Source organism: Anguilla anguilla, chromosome 2 (assembly GCF_013347855.1).
Source record: "Anguilla anguilla isolate fAngAng1 chromosome 2, fAngAng1.pri, whole genome shotgun sequence".
In the NCBI taxonomy this organism is placed as follows: domain Eukaryota; kingdom Metazoa; phylum Chordata; class Actinopteri; order Anguilliformes; family Anguillidae; genus Anguilla; species Anguilla anguilla.
Genome location: NC_049202.1, coordinates 51,026,495 through 51,051,665, shown reverse-complemented (window position 1 = coordinate 51,051,665; position 25,171 = coordinate 51,026,495). Strand labels below are relative to the sequence as shown.

At 41.4% G+C, this 25,171-nt stretch overlaps 2 protein-coding genes and 2 non-coding genes across 4 annotated transcripts; all 4 read right to left on the bottom strand.

Moving 5' to 3' along the window:
• Positions 1 to 139: 139 nt before the first annotated feature.
• On the bottom strand, positions 140 to 7,271 carry rsl1d1 (ribosomal L1 domain containing 1). The gene is made up of 9 exons (XM_035407163.1): positions 6,785 to 7,271; positions 6,008 to 6,147; positions 5,422 to 5,560; positions 5,103 to 5,251; positions 4,657 to 4,758; positions 3,060 to 3,153; positions 2,759 to 2,884; positions 2,051 to 2,194; positions 140 to 1,005 (listed from the first exon to the last, which is right to left on the bottom strand). The coding sequence occupies exons 1-9, from the start codon at positions 6,824 to 6,826 to the stop codon at positions 715 to 717; spliced, it is 1,227 nt and encodes a 408-aa protein (XP_035263054.1). The 5' UTR covers positions 6,827 to 7,271; the 3' UTR covers positions 140 to 714.
• On the bottom strand, positions 3,289 to 3,419 carry LOC118221969. Its single transcript, XR_004764233.1, has one exon. It is a non-coding gene; the product is annotated as a small nucleolar RNA SNORA55 (small nucleolar RNA).
• Positions 5,741 to 5,870, bottom strand: LOC118221970. Its single transcript, XR_004764234.1, has one exon. It is a non-coding gene; the product is annotated as a small nucleolar RNA SNORA55 (small nucleolar RNA).
• A 1,930-nt stretch (positions 7,272 to 9,201) lies between the features above and the next one.
• Positions 9,202 to 25,050, bottom strand: gspt1 (G1 to S phase transition 1). The gene is made up of 14 exons (XM_035403654.1): positions 24,630 to 25,050; positions 23,747 to 23,788; positions 19,963 to 20,193; positions 19,455 to 19,488; positions 18,285 to 18,362; positions 17,163 to 17,343; positions 15,518 to 15,672; positions 15,170 to 15,310; positions 14,683 to 14,776; positions 12,822 to 12,902; positions 11,712 to 11,885; positions 11,524 to 11,613; positions 10,279 to 10,447; positions 9,202 to 9,804 (listed from the first exon to the last, which is right to left on the bottom strand). The coding sequence occupies exons 1-14, from the start codon at positions 24,817 to 24,819 to the stop codon at positions 9,752 to 9,754; spliced, it is 1,713 nt and encodes a 570-aa protein (XP_035259545.1). The 5' UTR covers positions 24,820 to 25,050; the 3' UTR covers positions 9,202 to 9,751.
• Positions 25,051 to 25,171: the final 121 nt, after the last annotated feature.

Sequence of the window (25,171 nt, the reverse complement as noted above, 5' to 3'; positions counted from 1 at the left end):
CTTCACTAGTTTAAACAAATGCAACAATGCAATTGGAAAGCAAAATAATATAAACAAGAGAAACCCATTCAGATTTGCTTTCAGAAAGATTAGACAAGGATTCAGCTAAGTGCTCAGGCAGAAGCGACAAGGGAAAATGTAAAGAAAGAGATGAATACTTTTTATTACTCTTGGCATAGAAGCACACTGGGCAATTATGAGTACAACTAGAATTTAAATGTACATGAATCAACATGGCACATGCCAGCGTTATGACAAATATAAAGAGAAAAGCTGCTCTTCATTTTAAGGTTTTACAACCAACTTTAAGTTAATCCAAATAACAAACAAAGGTAAATTATGTACCTTTGAGTTAAAAAAAAAAAAAAAAAAAAAAAGGTCAAATTAAGACACTAATGATCCATAAAGCCATTATATCCAATTTCAGCGGTGGGACTTGGTGGAAATGCAATACCATAAAAGTATTGAAACACGTGTATGCAAATTAACTTGTAGCAGTTCTCTGTATTCCAGATTCCATATCCAAGAGACTAGAATATGCTGGACAAAATATTTTCACAAACTATGTGCATTTATGGACCTTTATATCTCAAACCCCAAGTGAAAGAGTGATCCGTTTAATTCAACAGTTGTGCATGTACAGATAAATGAGAAGCCACCCCCCCTCCCCTTTAAGTCCAAAGAAAGTCAGGCAACCCTTTTCCGCTGAGGGCGTTAACACGACTGAGGCACTTTCTTAATCCGTTTCTGTGTGGGGGTTTTCGGTGCCTTCTTAGCCGATTTTGCCAGTTTTGCCGATTTGATTTTTCCCGGGGTTCCTCTGCCCATCTTGGGGGTCTTCTGCTTCAGCCCCTCCCCTGGCGCGCCCCCACCTGGTGCCTTTGTGCGCGGCGTGCCAGGCTTGCTGCTGGCTGGTGAGGACGGTTTTCTGGGAGACTGGCCTTTCTTGCCTCCTTTCACTCCTGCAGGCTTGGGAGCCTTCTCAAGGCCTTCTGTGCCTGGAGTCTACAGAGATTTAAAAGAAAACCCTCACTATGGCATCACTGTAATAAAGAAACCCATTATAAACCCTCGGCTATACATACATATCCTGGGTAATCAGAGCCAAATCATATGACAAACTGGTAAAATGAAACCATATTCATTTTAATTTCAGTTTAAATGACATTGAGGACATATTTTCTCTGCTCAGCAGTGAAAGATCCCTAAACTACTTTCCAAAAGTTCGTTTTAGTACTTCTGATGCACATGAAATAGAAAAGAGATTCAGTTCCATCTGATCAGCACTTAAGCAACCAGTTCTTTTAATGATGTGTAACTAATGCGGATTGTGAGCACAGACTCTGAATACCTATGAGAAAATGACACCAGCTTAATTTTTCATGAGGGTATTCAAAAACACGTCTACATAATGACTGGGGAGAAACGCAGGTACCATCTATGCTTTTCAAAGGACGCAGTTTGAAGATTCTTGGTTTTAATGTTGTGAATATCACAAAAGTAAGACCTTTCAGCCCATGGAACCAGGTTGTGTGTTCCTCCATCTTGCAGCCAGGGCCACGATTATGATCCCCCACTAAGCACTTATTTCGCCAAGGAAACAGTGCATGGTGATTAAAAACGATGATTTTCATTTCTCTAGCATCACTGTCTGAGCCACTTTGAAGTTCTCAGAAAGCCACAAGTGACTAATTCCATGTGCATAGTGTAGACTAGGTACATTCATTCTTGGTACCACAAAATACATTTATGAAAAAAATGTGCCACCGTGGCCCTTCTGTTTAAGAATGGAGCACCATTTTAATAGTTTTGTACTTCCCTGACTGCAAGAAATTCACGGCTCAAGAACAAACCCAGGACACAAACTCCAATACAAACCGAGAGCACCCTGCACATTTTACCTGTTAATTTCCTCCTACATGTTCTGACCTTTAAGAACTGCAGTTGTTCAGGACACTCAGACCGGTTGTAATGGAGTGCAGTCTAGCCTTTAGTGCATGAGGCCTCTACTCTCCCTCCCTCCCTCACTGCATCTGTCGGAAGCACTCACCTCCAGCTTGGCCTTTTTACTTGGAGACGCAATAGGAACCAGCTGTGGAACCTCCTCATCTGAAGCCTGTGCTTCCCCAGCAGGAGGGCTACTCTTCAGGGCCTGTTTTTGTTTCTTTTTCGCCTTCCGTTTGTCCTTTGTTTTCTGAAAAAAATCACACCCCAAAATGTACGCTTGGCACCTCCCCCTCTTCGCGTCTGCACTTCCCGCTCCCGTCTGCTGTCTGTCCTGGCCCCTCGCTGGTGGAATGACCTCCCCGTGACGGTCAGAACAGCAGAGAATCTCACCACTTTCAAACGCAGACTGAAGACTCATCTCTTCAGGCTGCACCTCTCCCCCACCCCTCCCTAGCCTATAGTTCAGCTCACTGTACCTAGCTAGGATAATTTGATTGTTAGTGTATCCGGCAGGATTGTTTTTGTATGATTAGGTGTGATTCCAGTGCTAGTTTGTACTTGGTAGGATTCTTGCTTGCTGAACAAGCTTACTCTACAGGGTTGGAGTCCTGATCGATGTGGTCACTTCTGGCACTACGATCCTTACTTCACTCTAGTGTTTCTTTTGCGCCTCTACATCATGAAACCTATGCACTTGTACGTCGCTCTGGATAAGAGCGTCTGCTAAATGCCTATAATGTAATGTAATGTAATGTAATCCTGTTGGCTGCAGAGCACTTGCACAGGAGCCCCAGCAGCTGTGCAGTCCTACCTTAGCAGAGCCAGTCTGGGGGTCTGCCTCCTGCAGCAGGGCCAGGTGTCCCAGGTCAGAGGTGTAGATGGGTAGAGCTACAGAGGACTGGCTTTTCAGGTGTATGATTTTGATGCTCTTTCCCTTCTGAAGAGCAAAAAAAAAAAATAATTGTGCAAATGACATACAGAAACGCAATCACACACACATGAATGAAGCACGCACCCACAACTTATCACAAAGATATTTTCAAATCAGCATTTCAGACATGGCTAGTTTAACAGTTACACTACTCAGGCAATAAATAAATTTGCTGACTTACCAGGGGCAGATTGGATGCAATGGTACTGACTGCAGCCATGATGTTTTCCACTACCTCGTCAGTGGTCATCCCTGAATGAGCCACACGGGCCATGCTGTAACACACACACACACACACACACTAAAAGGAGGACCAGGAACACAGTCCCTGTGAGAACTGAAGCCTGGTCAGAGGGCCAGTGTAATGGCTGTACTAAACAGCCTTGGCTACTGTGTTATAAGTGCATTATGCCTGTGTCAAAGTTGTAGAGACAGGCCTCAAAGCAGCACAGAGGCCCATCTGGATACACTTTGGATCACTATGGCACCATCATTACCCCTGCCCAGCACAGACGCAGAAGAGCAGGGTTTGCTGGAGTGCCCCATATCGCAGACAAGAGCTTAACTTGAAGTATATCCAAAATAGTTTTTCCTCAAAGAAGCCATAAACAGTATGCATGTGCACATTACTAAAATGTACGACTTCGCAGGGGAGAAATACCAACTCATAAAAATGACTGAGTACCCATCTCCTTCAAGCATAGTTTAGTGAACGGGTAATGTCAAAGAAATTGGCATTAGATCATTTTGGTTTTGCAAAAAAATGCTTTTAGTGAAAAGATTTACCTGAGTGACAGTAGCAAGAAAACATAATGGAAAAAAATACCAAAAGATTACATTCATCACCATAACTTTATACAGCAATAACAACATTCATCCCTTTCAGTAATCTCATGATCTCACTTTATAATAAAACCCCTCAACTCCCACCAGTGTGTAAAATACTGATGGCCAGATGGAGAGTAATATAAAGGGCCAGACTGGGAAATTGGCTAGTATGGTGAGAAGCCCTATGCAAGCCCCATGCAAGGCACAGTTCACCTTCTTGGGCTTTTTTTGGATATCATTCTATTTTAGTGCATGTCTCCAATTGGTAAAAACAGTTCCTGGGTGCAATCATATATATTTTATCCATTTAAAGAAGTTTCTACAACCTGCCCAGTATATGGCCATCAATGGGTTCATTGATCAAAGCAAAAAGATACAATTCAAATAACTTAACAGCTTGCACAGTGTTGTTGATTCTAGAGATTATACATATCCATTAGTTTTATACACAATTATACACTATTTTTATACACTGTTAAGGACCAAAGAGGTATGATTTAAATGCAGTTGGCCTGGCCAAGGGTTACCAACTGCACAGCCTGTTCCTGCATTCCCACAGCCAGCCAAGCTCCTCATAAAACTGAAACTGAAGCTATGGTTATGCCCGACTGAGACAGAAGAGCTTCAGCTATGTAGTCGAGCCTCAATTTACCGATGAGGAGCTGCAACGGACACAGCAAAGAAGCCGAAAAGAGAAGGTGAACTGGCATGCTGACATTCCATCTGAGAACAATTAGCCACATGTCCAGTACATCTGGGCTGTCGAAAAATAGTTGGTGAAAGTGCCATGTGGATAGGCTTGCAATAAGGGGTAAATTCAGTGAACTGCATTTAACATTCCCTAGCATGTTTCTTCTGATAAATATTACATTCCCCGGTCTCTGACATAGTGAAGTACGGAATATAAAGCGATTAAGCAGGGAGTGCAGGGCGGATGAGAGAATCCTCACCAGCAGCACCCCTTCTTACTGACACAGAGCGTGGAGCCCTGGATCAGTCGCTCCAGGCCTTGGGCCAGCTGTTGACTCTGCAGGTTCACAGAAAGGGGAACCCTGTGTGGTGGAAAGTATACACACATTCCATTACAATTACATTCCATTACATGCTATTATTGTACATCACTTTGTACATCATAAAAGCCTCTGCAAAATAAATGTGATGTAATTACAAAGGTCATCAAAACAAGAACCAGAAAAAACAACCGCTCAATCAAAATAACCACTACATTAATTGCCAGATGTTGGCCAGTGTATACTCTAAAATCTTAGAATTAAGGTAGGTATGTTCTTTAAGCGGAAACTAGCAAAACAATGTTATTAATTGAAAATCTTAAGTGGACAGAAAATAAAACCCAAACTAAAGCTAGAAACTGTGCACTCCCTGACACTGAGCTTACTTTTTGCTCGTGTAGAAGTGTTTCCCGATGTGAGACGGCAGGAGGCGGTAAATGCGTGAATCCGCCAAGAAGAGGTCAAAATTCCCCAGCAACCTTCGCTTCGCTTCAAACGGCTTGTATTCCGTCTTAAGCACCTTGAAAGGAATCACCTGACAGAAAAAAGCAGAATATAAATTATTGAAATTAACACATTAACAATCAGTTGACAGAATTTGCCCCTGAAGTAGACTTATTACGCTTTCTAGTTTTATGAGCAAAAATGGTATCAAAGCAATTTTTTCTGAAGAGAGACAATCTCTTATTGTGATTTTGTCAGTACCTCAGTAATTCTCTTGACCCCCTTCACAGTGAGTAGCTTCTTGTAGAACCTCTCAGTTTGATCTGGTGTCATGTTCGGCTCATCTCTGGTGAAGAGACAGACCTCGGCTGTGTCTGTGCGTATGCCATGCGGCAAAGGGCTATGAAAAAGGGATCAAAACGTCTCAGTAATATTTTGTGACCAGATCGCAGGTACACGTGTCCTTAATCCCCCCCCCATTCCCCCACCCACCCACCCCGCTTCCTGCATCACTTGTATCACTTGCTCACATTCCCACTTTTCCGAAGTCCTTAAACCGCTCCCTATCTGCGCTTTTTGTCCATGTGTCAAAGTTGTAGAGACAAGCCACAACAGAAGGTAGGCTCGTCTGGATATACCTTGAATCACTATGGCACCATTCATTGCCCTGGCCCAGCACTGAAGCAGATGGACAGGGTTTGCTGGAGTGCACTAACAAAAACACTGCAGGTCCACTGACGACTTGCACCACTGTGCACAGTTACAGCCCAACCATTCTGTGTTGCATGGGAAATTATGCAGTGCGGGCAAAGCAAAAAAAAAAAAAAAAAAAAGCAATACAACTCACATGCGGATGGTCTGTTCCTTTTTCGGGATCCTCCACAGTGTGAAGAGCAAGGAGATATGCTGGCTTTCATTCAGCAGCAGAGACTCAGACGTGGATGTGCTCTTAAGGTAAGCTTGTAAGGCCAGCACAGCCTTCTTCACCTGTACAAGGTGCGAAAACATACTTTATATACAAGGGGTCTCACTTGAGAGATATACATAATGACATGCTATTTCAATCATATTTATACAAGTCAGTGGAACCGCCTGGCACTGCCATCATTAGACATTCCCTTAACGGCACAAATCCGCGTAAAGGCTAAAAGGCTAGCTAGCTGTAACAATACAGTCGATAGTGAAATTTCCCACATACGTCGACCCATAATTTAAATGTGACCATAAGTACTCCATTTAAGTTTTAGTTTACGATTAACCTCAGATGGCCATTCACTTCCTTCACAGCTCAGTTAAACATGGCAAAGTACCGAAGTTAGATATCATAATGGCAAACTGACACACAAATACACAGAAATCATGTAGCTAATGCGACATTACTTTTAAAATATTTATCAAAGCAACAGACATTCAATTAACTAACTTCGCTAGGCGTTCTAAAAGCACGAGGTAGCTAACAAGAAAACACATAGATGGGTAGCTATTCATCAGAGTAGTCACAATCTTGTAAATTCGTGGCATTAGATGCTACAATGGAATAACCGGCATGAATGCTTCCTCCTTTTTAATTTACATAGAAAAAAAACTTAAAACTCGAGCTTTAAGTCGAATTTCGTACGAGTACCTGAACTCCGTCCAGAATCGTCTCATTCTGATCACTCGCCATGTCGTCCACGTGTGTGCCGTCATCGGCGCATGCGCAGATCAAAGCGTGCGTTCGAAATTTCACTTACAAAACTTTATTTAAAAAGCCGCTGTCATTCTTACTGGTGTTTACGTTGTTTTTTTCAGCATAGTGATACTTTATATTTCAGTAACTGGATGGAGAGGCATACTGTCAAATGTTCGTTTATGACGACGAATTCTGTGTAAATTATCTTTTTCAATGCAACCGCAAACAATAATAAGCAGAATTTAATTTACCGAATCCCTTTATTCTGATGACTAACACTCTTATCAGGTCACCACCCCGCATCTGCCATCACTAATTACTGACGTGATTTTACGAGTGAGATGTTTTCAAATAAATTAATCGGCGGTCTCTTTACTAATAATTACGGCCATCAATTTGTCTCCACAATGTGACCTGCAGGGATTCAAACTTGTATTTCAATAGATATCCTCCACGGGTCCCCACAGACAATCCATTGGCACAGTGAAGTGACTACTTAATGAACTGAATTTCAAATTGAGACATTTATGAAAACATTGAGTGGATCTAATATGGGTAGAGTCAGGAAGGGGAACTGAACATAGATGGCAGTTAACTGGTGCAAAAAGCATGTCTTCAAATCATCCTGCTGGTCCTGGAAAGCAGCAGGGTCTGCTGGCTGTCCTCCTTTCACTTGAATAGCACAGCAATTAATCAATTAAACAGCTGATTACACAGTTAATTCAGGTCACCTGTTTTGTTGGGTCTGAATCAGTTGTTGAAGGAAAAACAAAAACCAGCAGACTGTGGCCCTCCAGGTTCAGGTTTGAGGATCACTGCAGTTAAAAAAGCTGGTTTTTTGTTTTAGCCCAGCACTAAGACCTCTGATTCCAATTAAAGTCTTTATTGAAGACTATGATTAGTTAATTTTTTTAATGTTAATTTTTTTGTGCAAGTTAAATGTAATATAACCGCTCATTTTTAATTTGGGCATTTCCCACTGCTTCCAACAAAATCTAACACGCCCCTGTACAACATTTTAAAATACAGCAGCACGTCCATGCTAGTAATCAAACTGAATTTAACATGAGACGCTTGTAAACCTTGTTGTCAATCATTGTCTGTGCTTGATTCATGGCAATCAACTTTGATTAGAGGTGGTGCAAATGGGATAATTGTTTGAGAAGTGGCTTGACGGAGGCTATCGTGACCTTGAGCTGGCGAACGACTGAAGTACCAAGCAAGAAAACAAGGGGAGACAAACCGGTGGCCCTACTAATAACTTACACTATACAGCCCAGTAAGAACTCCATTGGTATTTCTTTTTGTTGCCAGTGCACCTTAAGGTATACCTTATGCACACACTTTGTGAATTTGTTTGTGCCCCCCCCAAAACAAAGCATCACTTCAACAATATACAGTGCAGTCCGCACGTATTTGGACAGTAATATTTCCTGGCTTTGTCCTCCAACACTTTGGACTTGAAATAAAATGATAGGCGAAGAAAGAGCAGACTGGCAGCTTTAAGTTGACAGTAATTATATTGATATCCAGCGGTCCCCTATATAGGCCTATCCTTCAGCAAAATTACTTAAGTTGATCACAATAACTGTATATTCTCAGAAACGGAGATGACAGACCACCTGTTTTACTTATGTATTTACTGGAATGCATTTAGGAGAGATAAGTGTAACTGGTTAGAAACAAAAATCTTCTCTTTGTCCCAATTTACCATAAATTATGGAACTTTTCAGTTAATAATGGATAATAAAAACATTAACAATTTTGATAAGGCCTACTTTACTTCTGGGTTAAAAAAAAATTTAGGCTAAATTAAAACAGCCCTTACAGGTGGTTTTTGTAGTGATTTTATTGTAGTCATCCAAAATATGTAAATGAGAAAACCGCAAGAAAGTTGCGGCGATTCATTAGATTTGTTTGAAGTCACTTTGATTACAACTTCAATATTATTAGAATTTATTTTATCTTTATTTTTGTAACTGTTTATATATGATCTGTTCTTCAAATAAAATTAATGTATCAGTTGCCTTGTTGCACAATTTCACTTCAATTAAAAACAAAAGAATTTGTAAGCTAAGTTCCACGGAATTTAGTGCACCAGTTTAAGGCAGTTAAAAAAAAACCTCAACATAAGATTTCAGCACACTACACGCGCTAAATTCTGCTTTGTGTGTCACAAAAAGGACATTTTTTGTTCTTGGGCCACATCTCCAAACTTTACTTTTAAAAAATAAAATTAAAAAGGTGGGTAGAGGTAGAAACAACACTGCGTCATTTGGAAACTGCTAACTGTCATGATGGGGGGAAATAAGTAAGAGCAAATCCACTTGTTCTTCGCTATAAAGCAAAATGAGGAATGCATACACTTATTCAATTTAATATTTTATTGTCACTGTGGTTGCTTTAATAACACGTGAACACACGCTCATGGCTGGAACGTTTCCTGTCGAGAAACCAATCTGTATTTAAGCAAGGGAGACATGTTCAACCAGAATATTAGCCTACATTATTTTGGTTTCAGTTAATGGTTCTTACATTTTTGGAAGCAGACCTGGGTCCACATTAATGCAGCCGCGTTGCTTTCTTGGAAGGAAGCAAAACATTTTGGAAGAAACGCATTCATCATCATTCGAAGTGCAAATCATTGGGGCGGGAGGTTGTCATGGTCAGGGGGGCAAAACATGGCATAGCTGAGCTCTCAATATGAGAAAGCTGACACATGGACGTGGTTTTGTTTCAGATGTTGTTTTTCTTAAAAACTGATTTCTTTCACTTTGAGAAGTTTATTTTCCTAAAGGTGTTTTTTTTAATTTTTTTTTTTTTTAAATCATCTTCAGTGAGAAGGGAGGCCTGGTAAGTGGACTTTTGCAGTATCCACCACTGTAATCGAGCGACTACATCAGGACATCCTTGTACTTTTCAGTCCTTCTCTGGTACCAGCTTCAACACCTTGCCGATAGCAATAGTCTTGCCTGCAAGAAGAAATTCAAGTTATACCAAGGGCACACTGTAGAATAACATGATCCACCAAATATCACACTTAAGTTCATTTTGGGGCCAAAATGAAGCGAGTGGAGCACTGTGTAGCCGACTTTAGTGTTTTCTCTCTGCTTAACATCTCTCAAAATCAAAAAAAAAATTGAATGACTTTCATTTGTTTAACACAGAAACAAATATTTGTTAATGAATTGGACTCAACACTTAAGTCAGATTACATTAGATTTAGTTTTCCTTTCCCATCAATTGGCTCCGTCTCGAGCCAGTTTCCCACATTCATGATATTTAGACTGGCATATGTGGAAACAATCAGTGTGGAAAAGGATGAGTTTGTTTGTTTTTAAGACAACTAAAAGCAAGTGAAGATCAAATGGCGGTTGTGTATTTGTTTTCATGCATCATACATTATCTGTTTGTTTTTTGGCCCTTCCTGTAAGAATAGGCCATACCTTCATCTCGTAGAGTAAAGCGGCCCATCTGGGGGAAGTCTTTGAAGGTCTCGAGGCAGATCGTTCCAGCTGTCCGCAGGCGAGCGATGCACACTTGGTCTTGCTTGACGAAGCGAGGCCGCGTCTTGCTCTTCTCACCAGTCTTTTTGTCTACCAGGCAAATTAAGGCCTAAGGCAGAAAATGAGCCACATTTGTTTCCTTGAATTATGAAAATGCCCCATGTGAGGCCTGAGCAAATTCTCTTTGGGATTCATTAAAATGGCCACCAGTGACAATGTATGTGACAGGTCATCCTCATCTTTAAAATGACAGGTATGTGTTGGAGTTGCCTGAAGTGTTTTTCCATTAAGCCACAAACTCCAAAATGCCTCTATACTAGCCGTTGTTAGCTTGAAGGAAATCTCTGTAAATACTGTATCAAAAATATCATTCATTGCATACAAAACCAGTCTGGAGCAAATAAAACACATAAAAATTGAAATTAAATCAAAAACTCCAGAAAGTGAACTATCACTTTAAGGCATTCCGAACATTTGTTCATGTCTTATTAAGAGCTTCTCAGTATCTTATGAGGAAGAACACCATGTATACATTTCTTTATGGTAAATTAGCCTGTCTGCTGATAAGGTGCATGTCACTGGGGCAGCCACACCCACTATCAGAGTCAGTAATTTCATAAGAGAAGAGGCAGGCTATTACATCCCCTCTCATTGGCTGCACCCTACACAGTCCATGCTAAATCTAATAAAACCATAAGGAATTGTGGGCAATGTTGTGTCAATGCTTAGCAGAGTCAGAAGCATGTTTTGGATGCAAGATACCAAGACAACCACAACTTTGCTGCACACAGTGCATTTTTCTAGATGGAATAAAATACAATATTGAAAAAGGATTAGTTATCCCTTTAACAGGAAGAGTGCTAAAGCAAACACCAAATAATACACGTGTGTACTTAAGGTGAGCTCTGGGCCTCAGCTCTACAAAAGGCAGAATAAAAATATCTCCATTCAATCTATAAAAAACCAAATTAAATACAATCTCTTTGTAGAAAGGTAGTATTAATTTAGTTTACCTTGACCTGAAAAAGCATATATACTTACCAAACCTAAATCTTTATGCCACAGTAAAAATCAACATTTCAACTTGAATAGCAGCATACGAGTCACAGAGTGAAGTAAATTCCTCAAATACATCATGAATAAACTCTAGCATGATAAACACTAGGGACTGTGTAAATAACTTACTGTAATTTGCACTTCTTCATTGCAAGTGTGGATGTGTAGAACTGCGTTGTAACCTGGGCAGATGATTGATTTGTGTTCAATGATTACAATCTGAAAACCAAGGTCAAAAAAGAAAATGAAATGTAGAAAATCCACATGGGTGGAAAACATCTGGCATTTTCAACAGTGCAGACGAGCGAAGCTTTTACTTGGGCGTCGAAGGTGCGTCCGGAGTGGCAGAGGTTCTCGGCGTTGCAGAGGATGAAGCCGGGCAGGATCTCCTCCTCCTCGATGCCCTTCAGTCGCAGTTTCAGGTTCTCCCCGGGCGCCGCGTCGTCCGTCTCCACGTCGTCTGACAGCAAGCTCAGAACCTCCACCGTGTGCTGGTCAACACAGCACATCCGCTCTCAGCTCACCCGCACACACACGGCACCGCCCCTCGAGCTCAGAACCTCCACCGTGTGCTGGTCAACACAGCACATCTGCTCTCAGCTCACCCGCACACACACGGCACCGGCCCTCAAGCTCAGAACCTCCACCGTGTGCTGGTCAACACAGCACATCCGCTCTCAGCTCACCCGCACACACACGGCACCGCCCCCAAGCTCAGAACCTCCACCGTGTGCTGGTCAACACAGCACATCCGCTCTCAGCTCACCCGCACACACACGGCACCGCCCCCAAGCTCAGAACCTCCACCGTGTGCTGGTCAACACAGCACATCCGCTCTCAGCTCACCCGCACACACACGGCACCGCCCCCAAGCTCAGAACCTCCACCGTGTGCTGGTCAACACAGCACATCCGCTCTCAGCTCACCCGCACACACACGGCACCGCCCCTCGAGCTCAGAACCTCCACCGTGTGCTGGTCAACACAGCACATCCGCTCTCAGCTCACCCGCGCACACACGGCACCGCCCCCAAGCTCAGAACCTCCACCGTGTGCTGGTCAACACAGCACATCCGCTCTCAGCTCACCCGCACACACACGGCACCGCCCCCAAGCTCAGAACCTCCACCGTGTGCTGGTCAACACAGCACATCCGCTCTCAGCTCACCCGCACACACACGGCACCGCCCCCAAGCTCAGAACCTCCACCGTGTGCTGGTCAACACAGCACATCCGCTCTCAGCTCACCCGCACACACACGGCACCGCCCCCAAGCTCAGAACCTCCACCGTGTGCTGGTCAACACAGCACATCCGCTCTCAGCTCACCCGCGCACACACGGCACCGCCCCCAAGCTCAATCAGGCTGTCCCCCCCCCCCCACCCCCCACAAGGTGTTAGATTAACTCCTGATACATTGGGAGCTTACCCTGTTTGGCATCATGACAAGCTGCTGTGCTTTGCTAATAGACCCAGACTCCAGCTTGCCAAGGATCACAGTGCCCATATCCTGTACGGGAATGCATACAAGAGACAGGAGATTGGTAAGAGGAGCAGTGTCTTATGAGAACGAATATGTCTGTTTTGACAAATAATGAAACAAAAATACCAAATGTCATATTATCAGTATGGAGTAAAGGTTAATTGGGTGAAGAATTTCCAGAAGGTTGCAAACCCAAACCAAAGATTTGCATTTTACTTTAAATGTTAACATTCAAATTCAATACTTTTGAACGAAATACTTTGATTTGAATACACCGGTTCTACATGATTTTTTTATTCTTTTTTCTTAACATGTATTTAAAAAGCACAAGCTGCAGGTTAAATTTTTCCTTGGGTAAAGACTAGACATTTAGGAAGACTACTGAGTCCAATTAGCACTGGGATACTGCAAGGAGCTGAACTGACAACTGTTTAATTATGCATGTCTAACTACATAAACAGCCAGCTTTCGATAATTAGGTGGGGTGAAGTCAGACATTATAATTATGCAGATCAACAGTCGTCACACATCACACAGTGCTACACATAGGGCTGTTAAGAGTTAATGAACAGGAAGCAGTTTATGGGACAACTGAACTTACCATCTTGCCCGTTAATTCTCATTAGATAAGTGACTGCATGCACTCAATATTTTAACAATAGCAAGAAAAATGTACATATATAGATGAAATAAACTATGAAAAAAGTAAGCATTCACTTTAATAATTTCAGTGAAACATCTGCTATTTTTACAAAAATCCTGCACTGCCAGTAAAAGTAGAAGTCCTTAATTCAAAAACAAATCTAATTTACATAGAAATATGAGCCAAGATTAAATAAATTTTAATAATGAAAATATTCTTGAAAATGACATGACTGAAGGTTCAGAAATAAGTTTGAACATGCCTCAAGTCATTTGATAAGGAATGATCATTTCTGAGGAGGGAAATATTGCTTTTGCGTTTCCTCTTCCCCTGCAGCTCTGGTTTAAGATTTAATATCCGCTTTGGCCTCTCGCTATCACTGCATATCAGGTGAACCTTTCTGCTACCAGCAGGCTGATCCAGGCTTTTTAACACAACCAGCGACCATAATCTCATCTCGTCTAACACATTCAATGCCCGTTTGGTTTCATAACGGCCCTCTAACACAACGCGTGAGAAAAAAGGGCAGGCCACTCTGTTCATGCCAAAATACACCCACACACAAGAGTAACTTTTCAGCCAGTGAACTGAATTATCTTGCAAACTTTTGGAAATTGACTGTGCTTTAGGTGAACACTACTGGAAAGACAAGCACACATGGAGACCTCTTTTGAAATGAGGACGTCTGAGATAAACCTTAATGCAACTGTTTGTTAAACAAAAAATATATGAAGACAATGTTATTTTAATCACATGCAGAAATGTACTTGTCCATCGCCATGTCTAGCAGTCTATCTAGGTTTTTTTTTTTAACTAACTGCTGAGAAAATGGGCCAAAATGTTGCAGACTCCATAATTAGACTGTTACTGTGTTTGGTATAAAGTATTTCTGGTGCAGTATGTCTGACTAGTCTGAGCTCTGACCACATGTGCTAATGATGAGGAGTAGAGCGAGGCAGTGACAAGCAGCTTATCAGCCTTTATTAATGCAGTAAAGCCAGTCAGAAAAAAATGCAACAAAATCAACATCACAGTGTTCATTGTTAAAGTCTCTAAGAGAAACATTAGGTGTTCACTACAAACTAATATCTGGCCTATTTCTGTCTTTAGGAATGATAGATAGGTGTACCTCCATGACCCATACCTGCAAAAGTGGTTCCTCACCTTGTATTTGTCAACTATGGGTAATCTGACTGGTCCGTCACTTGATCTGTTGAGGTTTGGCAGACTATCCAGATGTGGAATGAATGGTAACCCCCTGGCATTGAACAGTAACAATATAAGAAAACCTGTTCTGGTCTCAGTGCATGATCTTATTCCAATATAATCATAAAAACATCAGTCACCAATAGTCTGTATGTACTTAAGGCTATTGAAATAGCAGAGGTGCCCTGTACCTGTTTGGGAGGAACCGACCAAAAATGTGGCATGACACAGTACAAAAATACTCAAATTTAGAAGTTGAACAATTTAATTAAGCCAAATAGCTCAGATAACCTTGAAGTGAGAAGGTTGAATTCTGCTAAGAACATACTGGTATCAGTGCACCTGTACTGATGAGGGAGTAAAGAGGTCAGTGGGCCTCTCCTCCTCTCTGCACTATCCCCATTCTCACTGGCTCTGAGTGATCTGAAGTGCGGGCTTTACTTACGTATACCAGGAGCAGCAGTCTGCAGGCTCCTTTAGGTTGGCTCCCGTGAGCCCGGAACAGGGCATGAAGTAAATGTCCTTCTTAGGGTTAAAGCCAACCTTCTTCAAAAATGGCACTAGTTTCTCCTTACATTCTTCATATCTGTAGATCAGTTCACAATAGTTTTGCTTCAGTTGCACAATCATTACATGAATTATTTTTAATGATTCGATTGCAGAAGATTCAGGTTCTAGCAAAGCAGACCAGACCATGTCCACTATTCCCTTAAAAATCATGAAAAATTTTAATTTCCAGAGTATGTACAGAGTATGTCATTTCCCCACAGATACCCTGCATGTGATTCCCCACCTGTCCAAGCTCCAGTTCACAGTGGGGTCGTCCATTTTGTTGATGAGCACTATCAGGTGCTTCACTCCTGCTGTTTTTGCCAACATGGCGTGCTCCCTGGTTTGGCCACCCTTTTCAAAGCCTGTCTCAAACTCTCCCTTCCTGGCAGAGATTACCTGCAGGGAACAGTGACAGTAGTGCTTTACGCTTGATGTCATAATGCCTCCATGAACTGCCTAAGGAAAGGAGGGGGGCTGGAGGGTTTCGAAGAATAAGAAAAAGTCAGGGCGACCAAGTGGCTATTGCATCAGTCTGCACACGCTTTCTGCACATACAGTATTCTCACACCCATCTCCTTTCTAAATCAGCAGTAAATGCATGCTTTGAACATTAACTGCCTCAAGAAGATCAAAGTAAAAATGACATTTTAACTCATTTTCCTTGATAGGAAAATGCCGGTCTTCAATAATGTGTGGTTTAACAATTCTGAGGATCTGTCACGTGTGAGGTTACAGAAGATGCAGCCCCACACATTTACAGTCCAACCGCTTCTTATTCTTTACATATTTTCAGTTATGTTTAGAACTTATCCAGTACAGCTGGTCCAGTGACACCTAAAACACATTTTCTAAATGGCTGCAATGATTCTTGCATTACTCCTGTATACACATATAGAATCATTTTTCATGCGGGTCACAGAACTTTTTACACACAATTATCACCATATCAGCATGGATAGAAATACACTACTTATGGAACCATTTTCTTTTTTAAATCAGAAGCCATCTTTGATTTTTCTGCCGGTTTGGTTTGCCCAGTGGCGCAGGGCCTTGCTGCAGCATCCTTATCAGTGTGGGAAGGAGCAGCTTAGTGTGCAGATCCACTGTAGTGAGCGCTGCCAGCTGTGACTGCTCCTCAGCCCGCGGTCCGCCAGCCGAGCAGCAGTCATTACTCTTCTGCTGCTGACTGAGCTAACGGAGGAGCTGCTCTTGCAGTGAGAGGGGGAACCTGCACTGAAACTCACCCTCTCTTACAGACTGCGGGGCACTAAGATAAGGACTAGTGGACATTCCATCGGGGGAGTTAAAACACACCACTTTAATGCTCTTAATCTGTAATGTCAAATTGATTTATTTACTCGCCCTTACCATTAAAAATTTATCAAAATTCTCCTACTGACAAATGCTGAATTTAGTTTTTAATCCCTAGACTTGCATTGCCGTTTTACCCTGCAATCTTGGTTATACCCACACCGCAGATCACACTGTTACAGTACCTCAGGCCTTTTCCTGACAAAAGCAAATGACACTGAACCAGTTCTAAAAGAATTGTGTCATGACCAAAATCACTAAAGCTCTCATCTTCATTATAGATTATGTCAGTCTTCAGACTTTTACTGTTCATGCCAGCACCATTTCAAGCAAGTATGCAAGTATGTGTTTCCTTGATTCATCATTTGGATTTTCCCTTTCAAGCATTAAAGTGAAAAATTACTGAAAGCCAGGGTTTTCCCACCACAAACAGTTGAGGTGCTTTCCAGTAAGTACATCCCAAACTCCACAAACTCTATTCAATGAACTGTGTGTAGAGCCACTGCAGTGCAGGTCTGAACTGTCGCCAGCAGCTGCTGTAAGGCCAAATGACGAATCTGGCTAGCAGAACTCACCAACACTGCCAAGTCAGCTTGCGATGCGCCACCAATCATGTTTGGGACAAAGCTTTTATGGCCTGGTGCATCCAGGATAGTAAAGTGCTTCTTTTCTGTCTCAAAGTAGGCTCGCCCCACCTCCACGGTCTTCCCCTTGTCCCTCTCCTCCTGGTTTGTGTCCAGGGCCCAGGAAAGGTACCTGCATGAGATTCACAGAGAGAAAAGTGTTTTAAAAACTCTTTAAAGACTGAATAAAGCTGTTAAGAGACCCATGGGAAATCAACCAATTTGTGATAATAATGGATTTAATTTTAACAATATTTTTGGCAACCTATAAATGCATATATTTTGGGATATAATGGTTTGGATATTACTACTCAAGTTATTAAATGAGTTCACTGGAAGTAAAATGTGTGTGCAGATCTTTTGATTGTACAAAATAAAATTTCCATCAATACCTTTATTTCTAGTGTAAACCCTAAGACATCAATTCCTTTTCTGTAGCACACCAAACCCTGCATGTTTTATAATCAGCAACATAAGCACTTCTAAAGGTTCTTAAATATTTAAGCACTTTTATAGGTTTGTGCTGCAGTGTAATCTATGGCATAAGTGATACAACATTAAAGTTAGGAGTTGAGAGAACATAGAGGAAAATGCTTGATAATCTTTGCTCTGTGTGTGTTTGGCAAAATCAAACTGTAATTTGTTCCAATACATTTCATAGCATATCCTGGTCTAAAACACCCACAAAGTGTGATGTGAATTATACATAACAAAAATGCAGTACAAATGATACATTTTGCTAATACCAGTGTCTACTATTCCATGAGGTAAATGGAACACAGTAGATATAAATGGAAGAAAAAAGGACATCCATCTCATGACAGTTTTAGACAAGCTTTAAAACCACTGAGGATTGTATATCCACAGAACTGTCTGATCTCTGCAAGTGGCATCTTTGCCAGTGCAGTGGCCTACCCTGAGGATCAGGCTGCACTGTGCAGGACAACCAGTGAGGTTTTGTAGAGTATACGCTATGCATAATTATAATGCACGACTCAAAATAAGGGCCCCAAATTACCAGCGTCCTAAAAAGGCCATGCAGTGTCACCATGGCCATTTCAACGGGAGGATTACCAGGTTTCTCTGTTCTTCTCCTTCGCCTCTCTCTCGTATTTCTCCAGGGTACGCTTATCTACCATCCCTGTCAAATACCTGCAAGACAATGAGAAAAGGGTCTTATGCACATGCTATATGTTAGCATCCTACATCGCACCAACACTGCTAAGCACATAAAGCCCAATGATAATACATAACAGCAACATTATTTCAGGTTTCAGTGAGCTATATTTGGATGACTGAAACTGAATTTTTTATTCTATCAGTGATGAAGCTCATACAGATGGCATAACTGGGTTATCAGCAATGATGTTTTCAGCCAAAAACAGGTGTTTAATTGCTTTTCTAGCCAGCTAGTTCACTAGAGATACCGCCTCGGATTATCTGTTTTAGCAGGTAGTTTAATATCACAGACTGTAATCATGTCAGCCCACTTGATTATTTGCTGATGAGGGATCACACTCATTAAATTTCTATTCTATTTCTATTCAACCCATCTTTACTATTGCACCAGGCTGGCAAATGGAAGGCGAGCTCCTCCCTCTATAGCTGGGTTCCTCCCAAGGGAGTCTTTTCTAAAATGTACCTCAATTGCTAATTTCTGGGGATTTTGGCCTGGTTTTTGCCCAGTTTTTCTGTTTTCTCTATGAAGTGTCTTTGTGACAGTAACTTTAAAAAGTGCTAAATAAATAGCACTGAATTTAATTGGATTGAACTGAATCTTGCTTGCTGTGTGGAACTAAATAGCACATTGCTACCTTTGTAACAAGAGTATGAAAAGGCCAAGAAGAAAGTCCATGACTGCCACCTTTCAAAATCACCAGCAGATCGGTTATTTTGGACACTGTCTAACAATGCTGCATGTAGACTGACTAGAAATTCCATGTTAACAAATGGGGAAATGCTTGTTTATGAATCAGAAATGGATAATATAATTCAACAAAAGCTGGATACATGTAATATAACTTTTTGGTGTTTAGATACTGAAATGAACTGAAAAGAACTACTGTAATTCAAAATATGTAACAAATAGCAAGTAGTTTCCAATAACATAAGATAACATGCCAAAACAACTACAATATCAGCCATTTCTGACAAAGAATTCACCCCTTTATCCAAGTGCAGGAAACACAATTGTCACAATGTCTTAAGAAAACCATGAACCATATAAAGCAGTGCATCACTCACATGATCTGCCCGCCAATAGTTGATTTGCCAGCATCTGAATATTGGGAGACAAGAAAAATCATAGACACATGTTGCGTGTCTGGGGAGGGGGGAAACTGGCTTCTAAAGGGAACATTGTCCATGTCATTCACAGATCAGTACATCTCCAGTCTTATATCGGCAAGGCCACAGAGAACAAGAGCTAAAGCAGATGAAGTAACTCCCACACAGTCGCTTCTCTATTCACACTGGCCTCAGCAATCATCCTGAAGAGCAGAGGGCCCCGTTTCATTCTGCTTATGAGGCCAAAACCATTCAACACCCTTCATTCCGTGAAACCTACTATTAGCAGTTAATTCTACATGCAGTTTAATGCCAGGGCTGCTGTATCTGAGCCATCTGAGAGCTGCTATCATTTACTGATGGAGAACCAGCAATCCAGTGCAAAGCTGTAAGTTTAAAAGTTACCCATTTTCATCACAAAAACATATATGCAACAGGAGCATGAGTGAAGAGCACGATGACTCACCCACGTGGCCAATGAATACTACATTGACATGTTCTTTCTTGGGGGCGTCTGGAGGGGCGGGGGCTACTTTAGGCATGGGCACCTCCTCCTCTTCCTCCATCTCTTGCAGAGAGTCTTCAGCGGTACCCCCGTCTCCAAAGGGCCCGCCTCCGGGTTCCGAATCTCCGGGCTCGTCTTTCTGCTCCCACGTCTCCTCTGTGTTCATTTCTGATTCTCCGTTCTCCACCGGTGCTATGGAAACAGCATCTTTCACCTGAGCTGGGCGTGTCTGACCCAGAACATCACTCAGATCATGTGTCAGCTCAGGTCAGACATGCCACTGCGAGAAGACTCACTAATTACAAGCCAAGACAAGGCAAGCAACCAATCACCTTCTTTGCTGCATGACATCTGAACTTCTTTCACCACAAGAGCATGAGCCATTCAAGCTGAAGTGGATGAGGAGAGAGCATGGGTAGGCGCTGTACACTACAGTAACCCCTATTCCTCCATCAGCACATAAGCAGCGCCTTCAATGCCTTGTCAGATGAATTAAGCACTTCAGTGATCATGCACAAAGCCCTGCTCTACTTGTGCTAAACAGTTATTAACAAACAGCTACAGCAAACAATGAGGCTGACAAATGCAAAACTGCCATAATGCATTCATAGAGCAGCACAAAGAAAAAATTGTGCTACGGTAACATTTTGCCAGTTCTCAACATAAAAAAGGAATTACAAATAAAATGAATGAATATCCGATGTGATCAACACTAATCAGGAGTGTGCTTGCCAATATGAGCCTTCACTGCATGGTAATCAGTATCAGCCACTAAATTTAAATGTAACTTTTGGTGACATATGACTGACCTGAATACTTTCATTTTTAATTGTTCAAATTCCATGCACAACATACGGCACTACCCAGAACAGCACACTAGCCTTAAATAATCAAACACAGTGAGACAGTACACAAACTATTCCAACCCCATTTTCATTAGGCCAAATTCCCACTTTTCATTTTGGACTAAAATCAAATCAAAATTCTCTCCCTCACTGGGCTTCCGTTCCTCCATATCTTCTGTGATCTTCAGTACAGTCCTGCTGCTGGTGTCAAGCCTAAAGATAAACAGGTCCTGTAACCTGAGCACATTTGCTGTGTTCTCAGTCTTATGCAGCAGGCTCAAGTTGGCAGCTATATGGCTGAGTAACAAATACATTTGGAACATCCTTATTCAGCACTGTCAGCCTTCCAATGCAAAGACATACTTTGCAAGCATTTGATCCATGAAATTATAAAGTCTCAGCTCAAATTGGTAGTGTTCATTTCCAGTCCAGACGCTACATGCTAGAACAGCATGCTCATGTCACAAAAATCAGCACTGCAACGTATGCTTGTTTTTTTGTTAAGGAAATTTCTGAAAATTCTTCGGCAAGAACAGCACTGGCAATTTACTCAGCTTTCACCCTTTAGCAGCAACCAGACTAGGTGGCCAGCCCTGGTTTTGGAAAGTCACAGGGTTTCCTAATTTGCTTGTTAATCAGCATGTAATTTATGATTACAGCAGTTTAGTGCAATTAAATCACTTCACCTGGTTTCTTTGAACTAAACTGGTTTCTTTTCAAAGGGAAAACCAACATATCATGCAGCTCTCCATAACCAGAATGTCAGTTATTATTCGCTCGAACACTCATTAAGATGTGATAGTAGTCATTTTAAATTCAAATTATACCAATCTAGCTACTACAGTATAATTTAATCTAAAAATTATTATGTACTGTGATGCCCATGATAACGTGTCACACAAAATTCCATCAAAATTGCTATACGTGAGCCTACAGCCTACCTCTATAGCCACCACAACATTTGAAATAAACTTCAGGCAAGTGGTCCAATGCACCTGATTGCAACATCACTTCCACATCGTGCATGCCTGATACTCATAACAGTATGTAATTACCACAATGACAAGAGAGAAAAAATAATTTTATGTGCATTTCAATCACTAGCCAAATGTTCAAGAATACATTGCTTGCAAGCGTAACAAACTTAACTGTGTCAATTTTGCTAACCAGCAAGCAATAAAAATAAAATATATTCTGCCATAGATTAATGTTTCCTTTTGGTGAGTCACCTGAGGGTGTCAGTGTGAAGTGCAGTATGCTGTAATCTCAGACTGAATGAGGCTGAGCACTTCTCATGGAAACCATACCTGTGCTCAGCCAGCACCAGCTGCTCACCCTGCCAGTTATCCCCACCCCAACGCTCAATAGCACCCCCTCTGATCAACCGAGTCCCTGCAAGCAGCCAAAGCTAGTCAACCAGTCCTCTGCTGCGATTCCCCAGGTTCCCTGAACCCCCTCCCCAGATGTGATGTCTGGCATGTTCTATTGGCCAAATATCTTGAAATAAGTTTCTTTTAAGAGTCATGGTACAGCCAAACACACATTATTATTTGCATGAACCAACTGCTGTCAAAATTTCCATTGACTATAAACTAGGAAGATTGGAGGACAATTACGACTGACCGACAGAAACAACATCTGGTACCAATTAAAACCAAAAGTAAACACTTATATTACTTTCTCAGTACAGATTACATACCATTTTTAAACATTAAACAATGCCCTACCTTGACCTGAAGCACGGCACAATACGTTAACATTAACACAAGGGTTGAGTTGATTATTCAGTCCCATATGGGACAGAACTTCTCTGAATAAATGAAGGAACAGCTCAAGTCACACCATTACATTACATTACATTCATTTGGCAGACGCTTTTATCCAAAGCGACGTACAAGAAGTGCATTTTCATGATCGTAGACAACTGCTGAACACGGGTTCAGTAAGGTACAATTACTTATTTTGTACAGCTATTTCTAGCTGAGAACAATGAACACTATCCTGGTCTAACATCTGCAAAGCCAAACTAGGCAGAAGATTAAGCTAGAGTATTAGGACAAATACAATTTACCAAGAAGTGCAGGGATGGGGCAACATGTAACAAGTGACAAGGAAAAAAGGGTATTTTTTTTTTTTTTTTTTTTAATATATATACACAGCATGGTGGTGGTTATTCTAGGTATAGTCTGACACCAATCACAGTGTATCATTTAGATTAGTGCTGGTGATTTTTCTGGCTAAACACCATAGACTGACAGGCACAGAACTTGTATTCTTCACTAATCCAGTAAATTTTCTGTCTTTCTCTGAGTTCTAGCACTGAAGACTTCCATTCTATCGCTATGAACACAACTAAGTTCTACAGTAGTCTACCAATGGATGCAATTGCGTTCAAAAGAAGAATATGCTTCAATATGTTAAGAGCACTGAGTAAAAAAAACAAACATTGCCAAACCACATCCTACAAAAATTTAGGGCAATGATTAAATAAAAAGGACGGATCAAAACGCGACTTTACGTCCAACTGCCTGATCACAGAAATATACCACAGAATGCTACATACAATTACACTTTGACAGTGCCTATGCAGAAAATTCTTCCTTCGTATAGGCTACCCATGGTCAGAATACTGTGTTGAGTAAAAGCTTCTCAACAAAAAAATGAGTCTTGAACCAATTTTGTTTGTTGAGTTACTCTGAGAATTTTTTATTAATGTATTAAAATGAGACAAAAAATCGAGAAATACGGTTTCTTCGTGACACCGTCCATATGTTGAAAAAGCAATGTGATTTTAATATGTTCAACGCCTCAGTCAATCATTTAGATCCAAAACTAATGACTATATGATGAAAAACAATCTGATCATAGTATCGTACAAGAAACAAATAACAGGTACATACCAACCGTTTCCAAATTTTCCACACTGGCAACAGTTTCAGGGCCTATGAGGAGAAAGCGTACATCATTTCAATTTAAGGTAAAGTTGACGAAAACAAAAAAGAAAACATCCTGAACAGCCATGTGCACCAACGTGTTCTTGCGTTTTTAGATTTAGCCAATGTCTTACATTTCCTCAATGTTGATAACTTTGTAATATCTGTACAGTACTGCCCTTACTAATAAAATGGCTTGATAGCTCCCCGCTCTGATAATTCACCTACATGCTAGATTGCCCGCTGTGCAGAAGCCAAAAATCTTACGTTATCACTTTGTGACAATGATGTGAGAATGTCACCCTCCATTCAGTCAGTTTGTCAGCGTTAAGCTAATGTAAGCCAAAATGGACAACCTGGACAATTTAACTGTTGTGCTAACACAGCAAAATATGCCACAATAGCTTGTTACCGAAATCGCTCTTGCCATTTCATCAACACCAACACCACCAACTTATTAACGCTACACTACACGGTACTGAGATAGCTAGCAAGCAAATTAAGTAACAATTTGAACCAGCTGAAAAATAATCAAAGACATTTCGCAAGTTAACTTAGCTGACGGTGCGTATGCTTCCCTTGCATTCTGCATTACAGTAATATTACCAATCTCGCTATAGAATGTAGCCTTTAACAGATGGTCTGCTAACATTCACTGGCTAGCGGTAACTTGCTAACAAACCTAACGTAAGCGAAGTTTACGTTACAACTTGCATGACACAACTGGACAGACAAGCTGGCTTCTGAGCAGATAAAGTGAAAACCTGTAAAATCCCATAGTTAGTCCGGTAATGAAACTAAAGTAACACAACGTTATCTTTTTGTCCCAAGATTGCGACCCTGAACTTACCGTTCGACCCCGTGTTTTCAGGAGGCCCCTTCTGAAAAAAGGTCGGAACGAATTCAGGGGCGTTAATGTTGGGAACGAACGGCTTCGCGTTCACATTCAGGCCGGTAAAGGCAGACTGAAGTTCGTCGGTCGGGGCCTCAACATCGTCCTCCTGTTCCCAGGAATCGGGGGCAGTGTCTCTCGAGTCCATCGTGAGTATTTTATTTATTAGCTATGCTAGCTTCGTGGTGAAAGATGGCCACCCAGATAGTTTTATAACCACCTCCAAAAGGTTCGTTTCAAGTCTCTATGGAACATGTAAATCGTTTTTCTTTCAAAGAATACAGCAAGAGCCGGTTTCTCACGGCGACACCAGAGAAAGGGAGATTCGACTCAGCACTCAACGCGAGTCCTCGTGGGTACTAGGGTTGCCAGACTGTTTTCAATTTCCAAGTTCAAGTGACGTCACCTGTCCGAAATAAAATAACCGATTCAGGAATGAATGAATAAATAAATAAATAAATGACCAGCTCCTAAATAACTAGCCTCTTACATCTAACTGT